At 38.5% G+C, this 19,947-nt stretch overlaps 1 protein-coding gene across 4 annotated transcripts in view; it reads left to right on the forward strand.

Annotated features, from left to right (window-relative positions):
* RBKS (ribokinase) overlaps window positions 1–19,947 on the forward strand; it is a 73,628-nt gene that overhangs the window by 23,750 nt on the left and 29,931 nt on the right. For 2 of the 4 annotated variants that reach the window (XM_050972707.1, XM_018915418.3), the window contains exons 3-6: window positions 2,356–2,419; window positions 5,247–5,309; window positions 12,416–12,580; window positions 18,338–18,429. In XM_050972707.1, coding sequence (XP_050828664.1) covers window positions 2,356–2,419; window positions 5,247–5,309; window positions 12,416–12,580; window positions 18,338–18,429 — 384 coding nt within the window. The remainder of the gene's footprint in view (window positions 1–2,355; window positions 2,420–5,246; window positions 5,310–12,415; window positions 12,581–18,337; window positions 18,430–19,947) is intronic. The other 2 variants (XM_050972708.1, XM_050972709.1) reach the window with 2 other exon arrangements.

Raw genomic sequence — 19,947 nt, forward strand, 5'->3', positions numbered from 1 at the left:
AGTTGCTATGATGCCAGCTAGCTCCCTAGCTTCATGTGGAAAACATGATCATAAGCAGGGAAAACCCAGACTGAAAAATACTGATGTAATTCCACTTATTCTGATATGTAAACTGTGTGACAATAATGCTTGCAAAAATGGCTTTTGTTGTTAAGAATTCAAGAAAGAAGAAATGCTATTTCAGCTCTTAACAGTGTTCTGTGGTCTTCAGACTGAGACATCTATTTTTCTGTTTATCCAGTAGTCCATCTAGGAGAGTCTGTGCAAAAGCAGAAAATATTTAAAACAATGTTATATAATTTGACATGGTCAGTAAATATGCCTTTAATCTAAACTGAGTAAAACGCCCAATACTCTTGTCCTCCTTGGGGGTAAAGCCTGAATGGAAAAATAAAGTCCTTCAAATGCACTAGGATTAACTGGGTTGGATACTGATGAACTAACATGGAAAAAAGTCTCCAGAGGAAAGTGACCTCCATGGACACCTCTTGGAGGGCTTCCCTCCAGCACTGGAATGTCTTACTGTGAGCAAAAGTACCATGGCTGATCTCAGCTGCTTTGACAGTTGAAAAGTAAGGGATGCCTGTCTGTCAGTCATGCAGGATCCAGAGCTGAAGGAAGGAAGTTTCAGCTGAGCTTCTGGAAGGGGGTTATGAAATATTTTGTCGCTGAATTAACTGAGCAGATTGTGAGATTTGTTGTAGAAGAATCATAGTAGCAAGGGAGGGAGAAGGTGATACCATCAGAGCACAGTTATTAGGGTACAGAGGTGAGCACAGCTCAGGTTTAAATTGCAGAAGGCTGCAGTCATCCAGCCTGAAGCAGTCAGAAGAGGCAGCTTCTGACAACCCGCCCTGTCTGGCAAACTGGGAGTAGTCAGAAGTACAAATATACTCTAATATGAAAACAATGACTAACACAGTGACCCAGGAAAATGTTGGGTTGTTTGGGTTTTTTTTTTTCCATGTACTAGACCAATGTTCCATCTGGTTAGACTATTCTGACCTTAATTGCTGTCCTCCTTTTCTGAAAGAGGGGACTATCCTTAATAATGCTTTAGAAGAAAAACTTATAGGTGATGTAGGAAATGAACGTTTCAAATCATGGTTATGCAATCAAATATGTCAGGAGAAGGATCATCCATCTGTGACACTTTAAAATTCAGAATTCTGAATCAAAAGTGCTCCATTCTTGTGATCACTAGCTGGTACTCAGGCCTTCTTAGCTTGCTGAACTCATAAATAGACAAATTTTTAACAACAGCCAGTAGAGGCATCTGCTTTGTGCTTCTAGTAACTGAAGTACACCATTAGCTACATAGTGCTGTTTTATGAGAAGATGGATAATTGGCTAGGACTCCTCTAGACCCACAACCAGGATCTCGATTTGGCTTCTAATCTCAAAGAAACTTCTTTTTATCTGTTGCAAAAATATTTCTGTAGCATTGGTTAGTCTTTGGCACTGCTTAGATACACAATTCAGTCTTGGAATTGGGAACACATGCTATGCATGCTGAAGACAGGCTAGGAGTGGTGACTCAAAAGCTTTGTTGGCTTTATAAATATATTTTAAATGCTCACATGATATTAAGCAAATTAAACTAATTTTTTTCTCCATGTACCTCATCTCCTTTGTTCAGCTTGTATTGTAACAAAAAGAAATTTATATTAGCTTGAATAAACAGCAGGCAGAATTGTTTTCAGCTAAAAAGATTAATGGAACTGAAATTACAAGCTTTTTAAGTTGCTATTAAAAAACAATAGACCATAGCTTGACTCCCTAACTCAACTTGATCCGCTGTTGCTGGATAATGTAAACAAAAAATGTTGAATTTCTAAACAGTACACTTAGTGCTGAGAATTGCAGAAATTAGTGATGCTGCATTTATCATCGCTTTCTGTCCCATAGACACAGTTTGATATTTTTCCACCAAGGAAACTTGAGGTAAAAAATTCAAAATACAAACTGCAATTTAGAAGGACACCAGAATTAATGCCAATGCTTTCAATTCAAAGCTGAAAGATTCAGTACATGTCCAGATTTAAAAATCCCCAGAGGTTTCAGTGTCAGAGAAGCACAGGGTTTGTACAAGGATGAAACTTGAATATTGCAACATGGGTGTTTGTAATAGACCAGGAGAAAACTGCAGAACACTGTTCTTATTGTTTGCTAATACTATTAATACATTTTTACCATAATTTCTTAATTTCTTTTTTGTTGATTAATAAGGCAAAAGGCTTCTAAAGACTAAAAGTGTTGTATTTAAATCACAGTAGAGCATTTGGTTGTGTAAAGATGGTCTATATATCCTCTCACCTTTCTTAAAGAAAACCCATTATTTTATTTTTTGTATAGGTTGGGAGTGATTCCTTTGGCAATGATTATGTTGCTAATTTGAAGAAGAATGGTATTTCTACAGGTAAAATATTGCTTTAAATATTTTGTATTATTTTTGGACTTCAAAAACTGATGGTGAAGGATTTATAATTGTTTTACCTTATTAGGTATGTTTTACCTTATTAGATATGTTTTACCATTCAGAACTATGAATAACTGTTTTGATGTAGCTGGCAGGAATTACCTTATTAGATATGTTTTACCTTATTAGATATGTTTTACCATTCAGAACTATGAATAACTGTTTTGATGTAGCTGGCAGGAATGAATGAATAGGAGAAAGAATATGGGGACTCCTGAAATCAGCTGTACCACTAAAAATAAAATGTAGTGTTATTGCCATGAAATCTCAGATGATTGCATCTTTGCAAGTCACCTGAAGATAACTTGCTGTTATGCAATTGTTTAGTCTGGCATTAATTATAATAATGCCTAGTGAGAAATTCAAAAATTCATTTTGATTACTCATTCTCAACTTCATGTTGTCACAGGAGGGACAGAGTGGAAATTCCATGGTAAATGCAGTACATTTCACCTTTGCTTTGTGAGCTGACACATGCACTCATTTGAGAGACTGCAGCTGATGTTAGCACACATACACACAAAAACCAATGTTAAAAGGTTTTCAGAAAAAGGGAAAATTAGGCATCCACAATATTCTATTATCTTTTACCTTTGTAAAACCAATTCCCTCTCTACTGTGCACTGCTATATGATCACTTTTTTGTCTACACCACCCTTGTCTCCTTTGGGGTGGACAAGGATGGACAGATGTAATCACTAAGTGGCAATTCAATATCCCGTTTATCTCTTCTGTTTAATGTGCAGCCACAAGCTTAATCTACTGCATTGTTCAAATCCTGCCTTAAAGACAAAACTATCAGTATTTTGTGGGCTTTTTATTATGCTTATCAGTGTAGCATCTAAATATTTCACAAATGTGTATATATATAGGTTTATTCATTGTGTATCTTTCAAATTAGGCAAGAAACCAAGCAAGGATGCCATGAAAACAGTGTCTGTTAGTGTACAGTTCTGAATGTCTCCAAAGCATGCCTACCTCGTGTCTTTGATCGTGTAAATGAAGCAATTATAATGCATAGCACTTCATGAAAATGCATATGCCACAAAGAACCTTAATGTTTTCTGATTTAAATTATTGATCTTGCAATCTTAACATAAATTTTTAAATAATCTTTATAGCAACAAAAGAAAAGTGCAGGGAAAATATTCAGAAATTCCAGCATATTGCAGTTCATTGATACCTAAGTAGATTAGTTGAAGGGCTGGAATGTTTAGGTCCAAGGTCCCCATTTCTGCTGAGTTAAAAATATCTCAGAACTGTGTCTGATTGTCACCTCCTCCATTGATCAGCTCTGGAGAAAAATAAGATATTCTGCTGGTGAGGTTGATCCAGGATCCTCAGTGTGCTCAGGATTCAGTGTGCTCAGAAGTTTTTTCTCAAGGGGGTCTTATTTAAATGTCATGGGCTTTTTGTCCTGGTTTAATAATTTTCTAGCATATCCCTGTTGTTGTACATTAGGATACTGGGTACTGGATGAAAATCCTTGGGGTAATGCCAGCTCTGCCAGCTCTCATAACTTGGGTCCTTGTTGTATGTCTTCATGTTGCTCTTCTGTTTCCTAGCATATCCCTTTTCTTACCAATTCCAATCTGTTTTGTAATTTTCCCCATTCCCTGTGTTTTTGTCTTCCACAACAAACCAGCTGCCAGTGCTGCTCAGACCATTTAGATCTTTATTGATCTGTTGCTCCTTTTCCTGCATTTCAACTGGGCAACTTGCTGCTCATGCTGCAAGAGCATTGAGAGTACACAAGGCACACATTCTCTGCTTTCAGCTCCAGTGTGCAGACAGAATTCATGGTGGAAAGAAGCTGTAATTGCAAGGGAAGTCCTGCTCTGACCCTGGTAACTGAGCTAGACAAGGGTACCTCCAGGGCAAGTACCTGCAAGACTTCAGCAAAACCAGATGAGCATGATGTAAGGTGTTTTTTCTGCCTTCTTCAAATTGGAGCAGATTGTTAAACTGGCCACAAAGTCACATCTTGAGAAAGAACCCACTTTTGCCCAGCATTAAATCCATGTTCTACAATGTTAGAACACCAGAGCTCCTTAAACAAAAGGTCACCAGAATTTGTCTCAAATGGAATAGTAGATTTTTCTCAAATACAGTTCTTAGAGAAGGAAAAAGAAACCCTCAGCTTTTTGGTCAGTTTTCTACCACAGTGCTACTGGTTTCTACTACCAATTTCCTTTCATTGGTTGGTATTTGACAAATTTGCTGTCAGCTGAAAACAGGTTCTTATAGTAGGAAACATGGAACAGTCTTTCTAACAGACAGTGCTGCCAGCATCATGTTAATTTCTCTGAATAATAATCCAAGGATACATATAACCCCACCACTGCCTACACAGCAGTAGTTAATATTGCTGCTGAAATGCAAATCTACACAGAATGAGATGCTGGCTTGTTTTAGTATTTTTGTTTTTCTTTAGCCTTGACTCTATTGTTTCATTGGATAAAAGAAATATTTCCAAGTAGGAGTAGAGTGCTTGAGAAGGCTGTATAAATAACATGCTTTCTCTAATGCAGAGATGTAGCCAAATTAAAGAATGTTGGACTCGTCTTTCGTTTTGTGGGTGTAAATTAACACTTTTTGTTGTTGTTAGCTTCTCTGGCATTGTTGCACATGAAAGAGTAATTAGCATTTTTAAATTGCTGGAGGTTATGGGTTCATTTTAGATTTAATTCAATTAAACTGCGTCACATGCTATTGGTTGAAAGTAATGTATTGAACTAGTGCATGCTCTAACTTTTCCCTTTCTTAGCATTTGTAGGTCAAACTACAGATGCTGCTACTGGAACTGCTTCAATAATTGTCAACAGTGAAGGTACATATTTCTGCTCTGAATTGTCCTCTTTGTTCTGCCTTTTCAGCCATAAAAGAAACCCTTGACTTGTCACTGCTAATTGTGGATTTTTTTTCTACATTTATCTTTTTTTTTCTACATTTTATTCACACTTTATTGCACTTCTGTTTATTGCAGGCAATGTAGAATTAGATGCCTAAAAGCAGCAGAATCAGATGCTTTAATTAGCAGTGTGATCGCCATATTTCAATCGGCCAGCTGAGCTGTGTAGTTTTACATTCCTGAACACTGAATGCAGTGTATTAAAAGGTTAAAGCTCTCCTTTTCCACTACAAATTACCCACAACTTTTACTGTAGAATCATTTAGGTTGAAAAAGACCTTTAAGATTATGGAGTCCAACCAGTAACCCAGCAGTGTCAAGTCTACCACTAAAGCATCTCCCTAAGTGCCACATCTATGTGTCTTTTCACTACCTCTAGGGTTGGTAGTTCAGCTGCTTCCCTGTGCATCCTATTCCGGTGCTTGACAACCCTTTTAGTGAAGAAATTTTTCCTGATATTCAATCTAAGTCTCCCCTGGTATAACTTGAGGCCATTTCCTCTGGTCTTATGAGGGAAAGGTTTGCCTCCTCAGGGCACCAAGTGAGTCATTACGCTCTCAATCAGGAAAAGGACTTGTCCTCAGTATAACTAGAAATATTTCTGTTGATCTTGTAATTTTACCACAAATCTTGATTTCAAGTTGCATCTGCAGTGATGAGTACACAGTGAAATGGCGTTTTTTTTTTCCCATGTAAGTTTTCCTTAGCCTATGCCTTCGCTCTTACTTTGCAGAAATAAAGATTTGGCTTGTTTTCATATTTTTTGTTAAGACTGCTAAACTATCCTCAGAAAACTTTGCCTCTTTTCTTCAAGCATAATTTAATCAGCCAGCTGATCAACCTAGTTTTATATTGTCCTGAACACACAGTATATTAGAAGGTTGAAGTTCTCCTTTCTACTATGACTTACCCACCACTTTTACTATAAAATCATAGGTTGGAAAAGACCTTTAAGATCACTGTGTTCAACCATTAACCCAGCACTGCCAAGTCCCCCACTAAACCATCTACCTAAGTGCCACATCTACATGTCTTTTCAAGCTATTTCCTCAAGCAATTGAGAACCCTTAAAAAAAGTGTGTCTGGATCAAAATATAGAGCTTAGGACTGATAATGTTTATGCAAACATAACAAATTAAGTGTGAATGGATTGGTTCACTTCTGGAGTTGCTAAGAGGCTTCATTTGAACAGTTACCACAGCTTAGCTGACACATCAACTTACCAAGCTTCTGTGTAACCTGTACATTGGGCTACAGCTCAAAACGGGAAAGGAAACATAACTATTTACTCACACAGCAAAACTGGGAAGGAACTGTGACTAAAGGCAAGCCTACACAGGAATATTCAGGAAAATTAGGCAAATTAGTTGGAGATGTGAGTTTAATTTTCCCTAAGTAAGATTAATCCAAGCCTTGCATGACAGCTCTAACTCAGAAATAAGGTAACACTAATACATTGAACAACCTGGATACCTACCTGTTAACTTCCACCTCCTCTTCTGGGTTTGGATCAGCAGGTAGATTACACAGCAACTCTTGACACTTCTTATGCTGCCTACAGTCACTATGGCCATTGCAAACAGGAGAGACAGTGGGAATCCAGCAGTGTTCCTGGGCCTCACTATTTTGTACATGTCTTGCACTAGGCTTGCTGTCCAGACTAGTTAAATAAGAACCAGTCTTATAATTTCCAATTCATATGCATGGCCAGCTAAAATAAAAGTCTAAACTTCAATGAACAGAGGATGACCTGTTAAAATTTTACCACCAAAAATTTTTCTGAAGGACAAGGAACAAAACAATCTTGTGGATGTAAAACCTTTATTAGCACCAGAAAATGGATGTTTGGGGCCATGAGGGTCACAGTGGGCTATCTTACATGTTAGTGTCAGTGTGAAGGGTATATGACAGTCTTGTGATTCACATAGCGACATGAATAATGCAAAAAGTCATGTAGTTTGTGCCTCTGAGTAACTGAAAAATCATATGCTAAGTTAGCACTGGCCTCAAATTTAATTTAAAATCTAGTAGAAGAGCAAACCTGGTCAGAACTATGCTCTAAAGCAAACAGATGCACAGAATTGGTAATGGTTCTCGTTGTTACTTCTCTCAAAAACCATCTGGCGCCTGAATTCAGTAAATTGCAGTAAAATAGCAGTACTTATGTGCTTTGCTGTTGCAAGAGACATTTTCTTTTTTTTCTCTGTAGAAACCTGGCTGATTTGACCTAAGCAGGCTTTACAGCAGTTTTCAAAGGGCTTGTCTACACATGCATGTTTTACTGCAGTGGCTGTGCTGGCATAGCTGAAACACAACAGCACTCAATGGACTGATGTAAAGTAGTTTCTGCTAGTTCAAATTGTACCTGAAAGGGAAACATTTGAAGTTGGGCTTGGTGATGCTGTTTTGTGTTAAGATGAGGGACAAATAAAAACCATAGCTACCATCTCTTCAAATTTTCATTGCTGTACACACGTAACCTACCCTTCTTACCAATTCATTACATGTACTGACACTTGGGAAAAATACCAACCCAAACCAGCTGAGGAAAATCACAGGGATATATAAAATGTATAAAAGTAGAGGGTATATGATGCTATGATGTATGAGTGAAGGCAGAGCAAAGAAAAGCTGGAGAGATCAGAGTCAGATGAGGCTTTGAATTAAAGCTTCCCTGATGTTACTTCTGTCTGTCTAACTGGCACTGCAGAATTTCTTGGAAGTTTTTGACTGGTTACTGAATTGCACAGGTATAACTCACCCACTTTTGTAATTGGCAAAGTGCTAAAAATTGGCAAATATCAGGCACATTTGATACTCTTGAAGTTGATTATATTCTGGGACAATACAGTATAGTTTCAATAAAAGATAGAGAGGTTCAATTTCTGTTTTAATGCAGAATGGTAGAGAGGTGTTTAACAAGTTTATAGAGCTGCACTGAGAAATGTGCAGCCCACAGATGCTGCAAAGACCTCTGGGCTGGTCTCAGAAAGCTGTGCAGAAATATTTCTGGGCTCTTGTGTTCCTTTCAGTTGTTCTCTTTTATGCTGCTGCCTTTTCAGAAAGTTTTGATTTGACTAAACACAAGTATACCAGGATCCTGCATATCCAAATCTGTACTTTCTCACTTAAGGATAAAAGCTGGTACATCCAGCTGCTTTTCTTAACACATTTTCTTCAAGGTGCATCAAAGACCCAAGGTTTTGTTTCCCCTTTCAGTCTGCCTTCTTGCCACTAGCTCTGTCACTTAGCACATCTTCTGCTAGCAATGTGATATTGGATGGTAAGAGCTCCATAAAGTGATGATGTGTTGTACTTTTACACAAACATGTAATTTTTACAAAAATTATCCTCTTTGTTGATAATTTTTGCATGTTTACCTCTGAAGGTTGTTGCAGCTTTGTCCATATCTGGTACTGACTGCTGATGGTGCCATTATGTTGGCCTAACTGGACCAGAGGTTTGAACAAGTCTGACAACATTCATATTCATATTCCTAGCAAAAATTCAGTGGAGGCACAACAGAGTTTGGCAAGTCATGATTGAAATTCTCTTGATTATTGCAAGTTAGGACTTGGAGCTCACCTACACAGAACACTGCATGATAACCCTCACTTGAGACAGGCATTGTGCTGACTTTATGATAAAGTTATTAATCATTCATGAACAGTGAATAGACATTATTTTGTAAGTTGAGTGTGCCTTCAGTACCAAAACACTACTAGTAAAAAACCATTCAAAATAGATATTTAGGTAAAGCTAAGTAAATAAGGCAAACTCAGAATACGTATGCCAACTTGTTTGTATTTTACTTTCCATAGAGGAAAATCTTTGGTTTGCACTTTCAGGTTTATGAAGAATTGTCACCTGAATTTTAAAGACTTTCTATATATTGACTTTCTTCATTAACTTGAATGTTTTATGTGCAAGACTCTTCATTATTTCTATCAAGTGGTTGCCTAGAAATTATGATACCATAACACACCCCAAACCCACCTTCATATTCATGAACGATGTGATTTGGCAGCACATGTTTTTCTTATAACATTCTTTTCTGATCATAAATATAATTTTCTTCTGTGTGAATTATTAAGCTCAAGCTCTGCAGCTATTCTTACAATCACACTGTTTGATCTGTTTGATATTTTGATTCATTCTAAGCCCTACTGATGGTTTTTAGGCTTGTCATCCAGTTTTAAAGATATTTATTGCATTGTGGTATTTACTGGTTTGACATTTGATTTTCCACTAGCACTTCTCATCTGGTGTCATCTATAAGATGACCCATGTAAAAAAAAGGTCTGTCTTGAGTTATCCATCTTTCTAAGAGCTGGCAGTAGCAATTTTAGATGCCCAACTTAGGACAGTTTTTATGTATGCAGCATTTATCCTGACTGGACCCAGTCCCCATCTGGTGTAAGCCTGTGCAAGCTTATCAGCTTCATTTAGCTGTTACAGCTTATAGCAAGTGTGAAAGTGGCCCTTAATATTCTAGCTGATGTCTGCAAAACTCAAAGTTATATAGATGTTCCCATCAAAACTGATATTTTTAGTCTAAGAAAAGAGATTTTAGAATTAACAGTAATGCAGTAAATACATTATTCTCATTCTTGGTGTGGATAATGTTTTACCTCACTGGGGTAGTTTTAGAAGTTAGGTCTACAGTTTAAGGCTTCACCCAGGCTTGACAGAGGTACATAGACTTTTCTGGACAATAGTTTATCTCCTCCTCAAACAGATATCTAAGATTTGTAAGACTAAAAAAGCCTCTGAAAATATTTGTCTCTTCTCCTTGTTGAAGGAACATAGAAAAACAATTTTTAGAAACTGGTTTTCTTAGAGTTTGCTAGTGTGTAGGATTTTTTTTTAACTTAAAAAATTATTTCATGTTGGACAAGATGAATCTCACCCCTCTTTGCCATCTGTCTTTAACTCTGTTGTCCCTGATGCTGAATTCCCATCTGATTTCCCTGGCAAGAAATAATTTCTTTCAACAAAATGGTTGCTGTTAATACAAAATTTTGTGTTAATTGTGAGTGCATGGGTCCAGATTCTGCCTTCATGCACCCCGGTGCAAGTTTGTGGTGATTGCTGTCATTCAGTAAGTGTGGTGTACATAGCTAAGAACAGAATGGGGTGGGGGGGGTTTTCCTTCAGCTTGGGTTTAGTCTGTCTGGACTGTTGCACCGCAGTAGTACTGCATTTCCCTGGCAGGTTTGAAAGCACACTCTAAGTCCCTGACCTTTTGTAGTTAGGAAGAAAATCTTCAGACTGTGATCCAGTGTAGCACAGTCTACCTTGAATTTGTACATGTGGGTTTAAGCAAACAGCCCCCCTTGCTGCCTTGGGCCATTAGCTCCAAAGTCTGATAATAATATACATGTCAGTACAGCTAAATAGTTCAGCAAGATAATGCACAAAGACATGTGAATAGAGTCTGAGACTCTAGGAAGCACAGAGGCCAGGCAGAAATGAAAGAGATTCTTGTTCCACTGATTCCCGGTCTTTTACTGCTTGCACTGCTGCACCCTAAAGCTATCAAAATATACGCTTGGCAAAATAGGCACAATTTGCCTTTGAATATTTCCCCAACAGGATTCAGATATCTTTGGTAACATTTACGTGTTGCAGAAGGTTTTTTTGTTTTGTTTGCTTTTGTTTTTTATCCAAGATGCCCATCATTGTCTGTTGAAAAGCAGGGCGTTGGCTTTTAAGTGCTGAGGTTTTGCTTTTCATATGCAGCTGTTCTGTACCAAACCATTGACAGCAGAATTGCTTTGGAAAGCTTGGGTCCCTCCCTCTGAGATCACTATATTATTCTTTCCATTGTCCTGCTTTCTTTTTGGAATGTATTTAGGGAGAGAAGCTTTGCACGTTGTTAGTCAAAGGACTTTGAAGTCACATTCAACAAAAATAATGTATTTAAAAACATAAATATTTATTTGCAGAGTAATTCAGTTCATTACAGAATTGGTAGCCTTTAATGATTGGCAGTCCTTAAAGGAATCTTCAGCGGGGGCGGGCTCAGCCTGTAAATCAAGGAACAACTGACTTATTGAAGTTAATACCTGAGTGATTAATAATAAATTTTAATTTGAAGGCACCCATGCCTGAAGGTCTATAAGTGTTGTAATAGAGATTAAAAAAATAAAGAAATTGCAATAAAAGAAGGTGATTTGTGTGTCTGAAGAAAAACAAAAGAATATTTGGAACCTACGTAAATGAACCTCACCTAACTGTAAAACAAACTACAAGAATAAAAAGGATCTTAGAAGTGCTTTGAGACACTGCCATGCTTCCACATGCACAGCTTTGTTTAGACCATTCTTCTGGCCACCTGTAAGAGCAGAAGAAGCCCTTGCCCACCTTCTTTACTCACTTCTGATAAAACTTTCCTAAGATACAGGCATCATCTTTCTGGGCTTTTGTGACAAGCTGGTTCTGGTTTTCATCATGATTAGGAGCCCTAACTTGAAATGTCTCAGGTAAATGGTGCAAGCTTGCTTCTCTGAAATCTAAAGAACATGCATAATTTTCTTAGCTGTGTAAAATACTTTTTGTTCCCAGCTGATGGGAAAAATTAAAATTTTTATGCCATTTTTGGCATATGAATTCAGTAATCACATTGATGCTTTTCTCTTCCAAATGCTACTGGAATATTTTAGGAAGATGCAAATATCACCCTCAGCATGTATCCACCATCTCCACTGTGACTAGTGCAGTGCTTCTTTAGAGTTCACAGAAGACACCAAAATAAGCCTGGGGAATGCCCATATATGACTTTTCCCAAAGGAATATATATTGTGTTTATTGTGCAGTGTTAGTTCTTTAGTACATCATTCTTTTTGATTATTCTCTGAAATATTTGTGTATTTGAAAATGTCAGCAATGCATACAATTTTAATGGTTTTTTTTTCCTTTGGGAAGTAAATTGAAATACTTCTCTGAAATGTATTGTAAAAAGTGCAAGGAATTGTTTTACATACTTCATTGTCAAAGTAAAAAACACAATATCTTCTCTTTAGGACAGAATGTTATTGTCATAGTCCCAGGAGCCAACCTGCTTTTAAATTTTGAAGACCTGAAGAGGGCTTCTGATGTCATTTGTAAAGCCAAAGTGGTTGTTTGCCAGCTAGAAATAACCCCTGCTGTTTCTCTTGAAGCTCTGAAAATGGCACGTGCCAGTGGAGGTAATTTAACATAAGCCATTCTTTCTCTTTCATTTGTGCTACATGAAAAATAGTCTTTATCATGCTTTCTAAATAAAGATCCTGTAGTCTATTCTGGTTTCTGTCATATTAGTTTTATTTAGAATTGAAACAATAGCCAACAAATTCATGCTATGCTAATGAGAACTGAATTTGTTTAAAAAATTTTGCAGTGTTAACCGTGGATAGCAAATCCACTCCTACCCTTATCATCTCCCTGTATATGTCTGGTGCTGCCTTTCCTCCTGTTTTTGTGCTGTGACTAAATACAGTATAATGTTGGTAGGTCAGGCACTATGGGCCTGACCCTGCTGTGATTCCAGAGCAGAACAGGCATAATGAATGAAAGTCAGTAAAGTTCCCCACATGGGAAAAAGAATGAAATTACTTCAAAACCAGACTTATGCCCTTGTTCTCCCAGCATAGCAGTAGGTATGACTGTGGTTTTTTTGTATAGTAGTTGACATCCTTAAAATAAAAAAAAAAAAAAGCTTTTATATCCTAACCAAAGCTCTTGTGTGACTGGGCATGATGCCATTGCATAGACACAGTCATGGTCTGTGAAATTAATAAAAAATTGTTACTGTGCTGTACTTTTAAATGTAGGGCATTGTTCCTTCAGTGTAGCATATACATAGATGAAAGCTGATGTTTTGCTTGAACAGGATGGGGTTTCATTTCCAACATAACATTTTTGTTGTTTAAGTGCCTGTAATGCTTTCAGTTACTCAAGCACAATCACCACAGTATTTGAACACTAAGTAAATAATTATGCAAGAGAGGCATCTATATGAGATTTGAAAAATGTTTTTCCCTTCTGTCCAGAAGATCAGACTGGGAGGAGACAGCTCATAGCGTAGTCAGTCATGCAGCAGATCAGGGAAGCAGCTGGGATCAGACTGCAACTGGGATTACTATTTCCTTGAAGCTGGGCCCAGGCTAGCTCCAGTAGATCATGGCATACTGGAATTGTAGGCTCTCCAGTTCACCTTCTGCACCCTGACCTGTTGTGCACCTGTTGTGCTATATTTTTGTCATTACCTTTTATGAAAATGGATAACAGCATTTTTAATCTAATGGTTAATGGACTCTAGTTGAATCATTAATCAATATCCATTACTTATCTTGTCAATTTCTAACTATGAAACAGTTTTGGCAAGACACTTCACACTTTTGTCACCCTCCTATGGCAAGATGCCAGCCTGTGACAGAAGAAAAGACAAGATTTTTAAAAGCAATTGAGAAAAATTCAAACCTGATACGCAGAACAGACATGCAATCACTTAGCAACTGCAGACAGCACAATATATCAAGAAAAGATAGTAGTTAACTGTGGGCCAGCTGTAGTTCTGTGCTGTCAGTGTGTTATCATTGTGCAGCTCTCCTGTCAGGGAAGTTTGGTTGCTTGTGCTTTAAAACAATAGGCTACACATGTTCCAATGTCATGTGCCATCAAATCTAAGTAAACAGTTGAGTTTGTAGCACTGTAAAAACCTATCTCTAGCCAACAGTAAATTGTTAATGCAATTTCTCTTCTTTTAGCTTGCAATACCCTCATGTGTTATGTAGCACTTCATGTTAGAATGTTCACTAGACTATTTTTGTGTAAAACAGATGCATACCCAGATGCCTCAAACCTCTGTTTCAATGAGGGTTTTTTTCTTGTTTTTCTTCATTCTTACTGAAAGAAATAAAGAAAAGAGAGAAAGAATATGGAGACACAGGCAAGAACTCTTTGCTTCTCTTCAGTGAAGGTCATCTGGGTTTATAAGCTTGAGAGGGACATCTCATCATGTCATGGCATCCTCTCATTGTGGCACTGATTGTTCATTATGAAGGAAGGAAGGAAGGAAGGAGGAAGGAGGAGGAAGGAAGGAAGGAAGGAAGGAAGGAAGAAGAAGGAGGCAGGAAGGAAGGAAGGAAGGAGAGGAAGGAAGAAGGAAGGACAAGGAAGGAAGGAAGGAGAAGGAGGAAGAGAAGGACGAGGAAGGAAGGAAGGGAAGGGGAGGAAAGGAAGGAAGGGCGCACCAGGAGCGAGGAACAGGACAGGCCTATCGAGGTTAGGACGGAAAGGAAGGACGGAAGGACACCCTCCGGAAAAGGAAGGGAACGGGAAGGAAGGAAGGACCAAAGGAAGAGCGACAAGGAAGGAAGGGAAAGGTAAGGAAAGGAAGGAACGGAAAGGAACAGGAAGGAAAGGAAGGAAGGAAGAGGGACAGGAAGGAAGGAGGGAAGGAAGGAAGGAGGAAGGACGGAAGGAAGGAAGGAAGGAAGGAAGGAAGGAAGGAAGGAAGGCAGGAAGGACGGAAGGAAGGAAGGAAGGAAGGACAGGACGGAAGGAAGGAAGGAAGGGGAAGGAAGAAGGAAGGAAAGGACGAGGAAGGAAGGAAGGCAGGAGGAAGGAAGGAGGAGGAAGGGTTGTGAATAACTATATGAAGTGGGTAGTGGAAATCTGACTGGACAAATAAAGGTTTTTAATGGTCAATGGTGAGAAGCTGCTGCTGCCTCCAAAAGTCTGGTTTTGGACTTCTCTAATGACAGACTCTATAAATGATGGCTGATAATGCCATCTTTTAATACTGTAGTGGAAAATTATCTGGAAGCACCCTCAGTTAAAGGTTCCATGTCACTTGCAAGAAACAGATCTATTTTTCAAATGCTTCAAGCTTTTAATATTGGGCTACAATTTTTCATAACAGCTGTTTGTCTGTGGTTAAACTCTTCATATTTCTGCCAAAGCATTGTGGTTGCAGAAACCAGGCAATGGAAAATGCCTCCCACCCTACCCTAGCTTTTGAATTATGAATACCAGCTACCTTAAAATTTACTTTAGACTTGATAGCAAGGGAGCTTTCTTTTAAAGATAAGCCTTCACAACAGTGTGGAAACCTGCCTGGTTTTAACTGAATTATCAACCTCTGGAAAATAAGTACCTTTCACACAGACATCAGAAAATTGTTAAGAGCTTCACAACTCGCTTCCCCTGAGCATCTATCCATACAGGCACATGTCCATTTGGGCAGCATGACTTCCAGTGTAATTCCTGAATCTGGTTTTAGACAACTTCTTTTATACTGTTAAGGATCTGTTGTAGGCCCAGTAAGCACAGAGCAGGAGCTTGCTCAGTTTCAATACAGAAGAGACAAAGCTAGATGGGAATGCTGGTGATGGAGAGTTGATTTCAGGCAAAGGAAATGTAGGAGAAATTTACTTGATTTTTGGGGGTGGCAGAGGAAGAAAGAAAGGAGAAGCTGAAAGAATTGGAAGCTGAACAAAATTGGAACAGAGATCAGGATTTGTTGAATAGAGATTGGAAGATGGAGGTAGAGTCAGGGAGCAGGCTGTGGGCACTGGAAGTGGGAACAGGAATTCTGGGCCATAAAGAGATATGATGTGAAAGTTGAGTGAAAAAGGTTATAATTGCATAGTTCCTTTGCAAGGAGGCATAAGGAATAAAGACTCATTGAGGAGAATGGATCTTGGCAAAGGGAGAGAAGTGACAAGCTCGAGGAGTAATCCTATGGGAATCTCATAAACACAAAACCAAGTACAAGATGTTGCACCTGGATGGAGCAACCCTGGTATCAACCCAGGCTGGGGGATGAATGGATCAAGAGCTACCCTGGGGAGGACAGCTTGGGGGTGCTGCTGGGTGAGAGGCTGGACATGAGCTGGAAATGTGCTCTCACAGCCCAGAAAGCCAAAGGTGTCCTGGGCTGCAGCCAAAGCAGTGTGGCCAGCAGGGCCAGGGAGGGGATTCTGCCCCTCTGCTCTGCTGAGAGCACACCTGGAACCCTGCATCCAGCTCTGGGGGCCCAGCACAGGAGAGACATGGACCTGTTGGAGAGAGTCCAGAGGAGGCCACCAAGCTGCTCAGGAGGATGGAGCACCTCTCCTGTGAGGAAAGGCATGGAAAAATCTTAGTGGTGACCTAATTACAGCCTTCCAGTAGCTGAAAGGAGCCTACAAGAAAGATGGAGACAAACTTCTTACAAACCATGTAGTGACAGAACAAGGGGCAATGACCATCCAACCCAGGCATTCGATGATTCTGTGATTCTGTGAAAGAATTTCAGCAGAAAATAAGTTCCTCAGGAGGACCAAACAGATGATCCTGTTCAAAAGGCATGCTCTTCTTCACAACCTGAAAGGGATCTTAGGGTTCCTCTATCTCTCCCCATGCTCAGCAGACAGTAAATATGAGAAAAAACTAATAGTAGTATTTTACATTGTGCTCATGACCAGTCTGTATTACTTAAAACCCAAGTTGGAACACTTCCAGTGCTGCTCCTGACCCATGCACATGTCAGTATGATACCACATGACAGTTTGTTTTCCAGTAGTGCTGGTTTTTGTTTTACCCAGGAAAGTATACCTTAAAGTTTTATGTTTAAGAAAACTTCATTAGTGTTGCAGTTAAGAAAATAGGAAATGTAAGAGTTAAGGTTGCCTGTGAAACCTTAATTTGTCTCCTTTCTGCATATGTATTATGTTGCAGTCTTTAATTATGTGATCACATGCTGTTTTTCAGTGGTATGTGATCATATAATTAAAGAGTTTATTATAATACATACTGTATTGTAATAATTTAAGGGAGCCAAATTAAGATTTCATTGGAATTAGTAATCCTGGCATTTTCTGACTTCTGAGTCTTTGTCACTTTAATACTGTTTTTAATGAGGTGGGTAGAGAGGCATGATAAAGTTGTGGAGTCAAAGGCTAAAACTTTCTAAGTGTCAATCACCAAAACTTCTTGGTACTCAGATTCCAGAAGTCTCTGTGCATCTTTGTCTGTTAGGGCATGAACTGGGATTCAGAGATGTTCAGGGTGTCTGGCTATTACATGCTCTAGCTTACAGTCTAAATATGAGTTTAGGACTGAGCATTTAGGCGTCCAGATTGGAAGATTTGATCACTGACTATAAGGAATATTTCTGAAGTAAGAGTGTGTGCTTTATTTAAAAATGATGGCCTTGTGGTTAAGACTCAAGTATTAATCATGGAATTGGCAAAGTGAAAAACCAAGACTGCAGACTTCCTATGTTAATAATGAGTAAGTCACTTGCACTGTCCTCATGACAAACCTTTGCTGCTGCTACTAGGGGCCTTAGGCTACTACAGCTTAAAGTTAGCTTAACTAATATATTCTACCACATGTTAAGTTTAGGTCTAGCTCTGCCAGATAGCATACTAAAAATATGCAGTGCCTTGTCTACACTACAGTTTTATAATGTGGCATTTTGAAGAAGTTAGGTAACACATTCAGAAGCATATTTAACTCCTTGTCTGGACATGCCCTTCATTACTCCCTGACTCGTGATTCTTCATGTACAGAACTCAGATAACAACACTGGAAAATTCTAGAACTAAATCAGTTCTTGTAAAACTTATTAATATCATGGAAGAAGCATCATCACTTAAACAAATTGCATTAATGTCTAAGAATTTTCTCTTTTTTTGTAAATTTAATAATTTCTTGGAGGTTTTTTTTTCCTGTAACTTTTCTGTCATGTTCCCATCATGACAGGTGCCTGCACATGAATTAGAGTGGAACTTTAATATAATTAACAAAACTTTTAGCATTTGTATAAGAGGAGGATACAGAAACTGAGAGTAATTTGTGTCTTAAATATTGGGGTATGTGATTGAAGCACAATGGTCTTTCAAGTGATGGTTTATGAATCTAAAACACTCCAGATTTAGATTTACTTTTTCTTTTTTTTTTTTTTTTTTTTTCAGTAAAGACTTTGTTTAATCCAGCTCCAGCCCTTGCTGACCTAGATCCACAGTTTTATACCTATTCTGATATCTTCTGCTGCAATGAAACTGAGGTAATGGTCATATGTCATATGTCATATGTTAAAGAAGGAGTCTTAAGCAGGAAAATTTCAGGATTGTCTTCTCAGAAACACAGCATAGGGAACAGGAAAATTGAGCCATGCTTCTCTTACCAGACCTAACCAGCAAAGAAGAGTATTCTAAAATAACTTTATCTTGCACTTGAAATTAAATTAGCTGTTTGCAGCAGGAAAGTTGGGTCCAGCCTTCCTTACAAGCAGATCAGCAAAATGCATCCATAAAAGGACACTTGTTAAATGTTATCACTGAGTGGTAAATATTAAAATAGTTCCTTGTCCTTGGTCTGTGGTCCCTTGATGTGATTAGCAGGAATGCATTAGCCATAGTGTTCTGACAGTTTTAAACTCTGTTGCCAGGAGGTGATGCACGCTTGCTGCACTTGATGGTAAATAGTAGCTTCATATGCCTCTTCCTGTCAGATCTGTTTTCAGTGAATCTTCTCTGGTCTTCAACTGTATATTTTGCCTTTTTCTTTTTTCCCCCCCTCCTTTTCCTCTCTTTTCTAATTCAAGTGTTATTTCTCCCAAAGGAAATTGGTCTTGTCACAAGAGACAAATTAACCTCATCTCATAAAACCTTTGTTTAAGTTTGCTACTTATTAGCATTAGGCATGCTGTGTTCCTTCCCCTCACCCTCTCTTTATATAAACAGGAATGTGGGAGAAGTGACCTATTGGATAGGAGCCATGCCTTGATCAGAATTAAAGTTATCTCTAAGAAACATGAATTCTGCAATGAACATGATCCCTTTGGGGGGAGAGGAGGGGGAAGAGCTAAGAGAGAGCATGGCCCTGCTTACTTGTAGTGTTTTTGGGCTGGTGACAATGTCTGTCAGTGTAAATTTTTGAAGACTCAGTTACCCTCTTTTGAAATTTCTGTTGAACCCCATCACAAACAATATCAGAAGCTCTCAGTCCATGAGTCTTCCAGCATTTAAGGGTCAGCCTAAGAAACCCAAAAAGACATCTATTTTTTTTCTGGGATGTTTAATTATGGTTCTGCCAAGTTGACATACTCCAGAGAATTCAAGAATTAGCAAAATAGCAAGGTGGGAGGTGCTATGGCCCTTCAGGCCTCTGGAAGCCAGAGTTTTCAGGATAACTGGCAGTGACACAAGTTGTGGCTCAGACACTGTACAACAGATATCAGAATTAAATTCTATGTGATGAAGAGAATGCTAAGGCAAAGTATTTATTCTTGTTCAGGGGACTTGCAGAACACCAGTATCATGTTTTCTTAATGATATCAGAAAGCTCTTATGCCTGGACTATATCTCTGGATTGGCTAACTGGTGCAATGGCTCACCTTTTGGGCTGAGAACATCCCTAATCTCCCACTAGTTAGTAAATATCATTCATAATTTGCCTTTTTCATAATGCCACTTGCTAATATTTTTCCCCCTGCACAAACTTCTCCCCCATATGTTAGAAACAAAACTTTGTTTTTCTTTACTTGTCTGTTCCTGACTTTTCTCTATTTGCATCACACATG

Source organism: Serinus canaria, chromosome 3 (genome assembly GCF_022539315.1).
Source record: "Serinus canaria isolate serCan28SL12 chromosome 3, serCan2020, whole genome shotgun sequence".
Lineage (NCBI taxonomy): Eukaryota > Metazoa > Chordata > Aves > Passeriformes > Fringillidae > Serinus > Serinus canaria.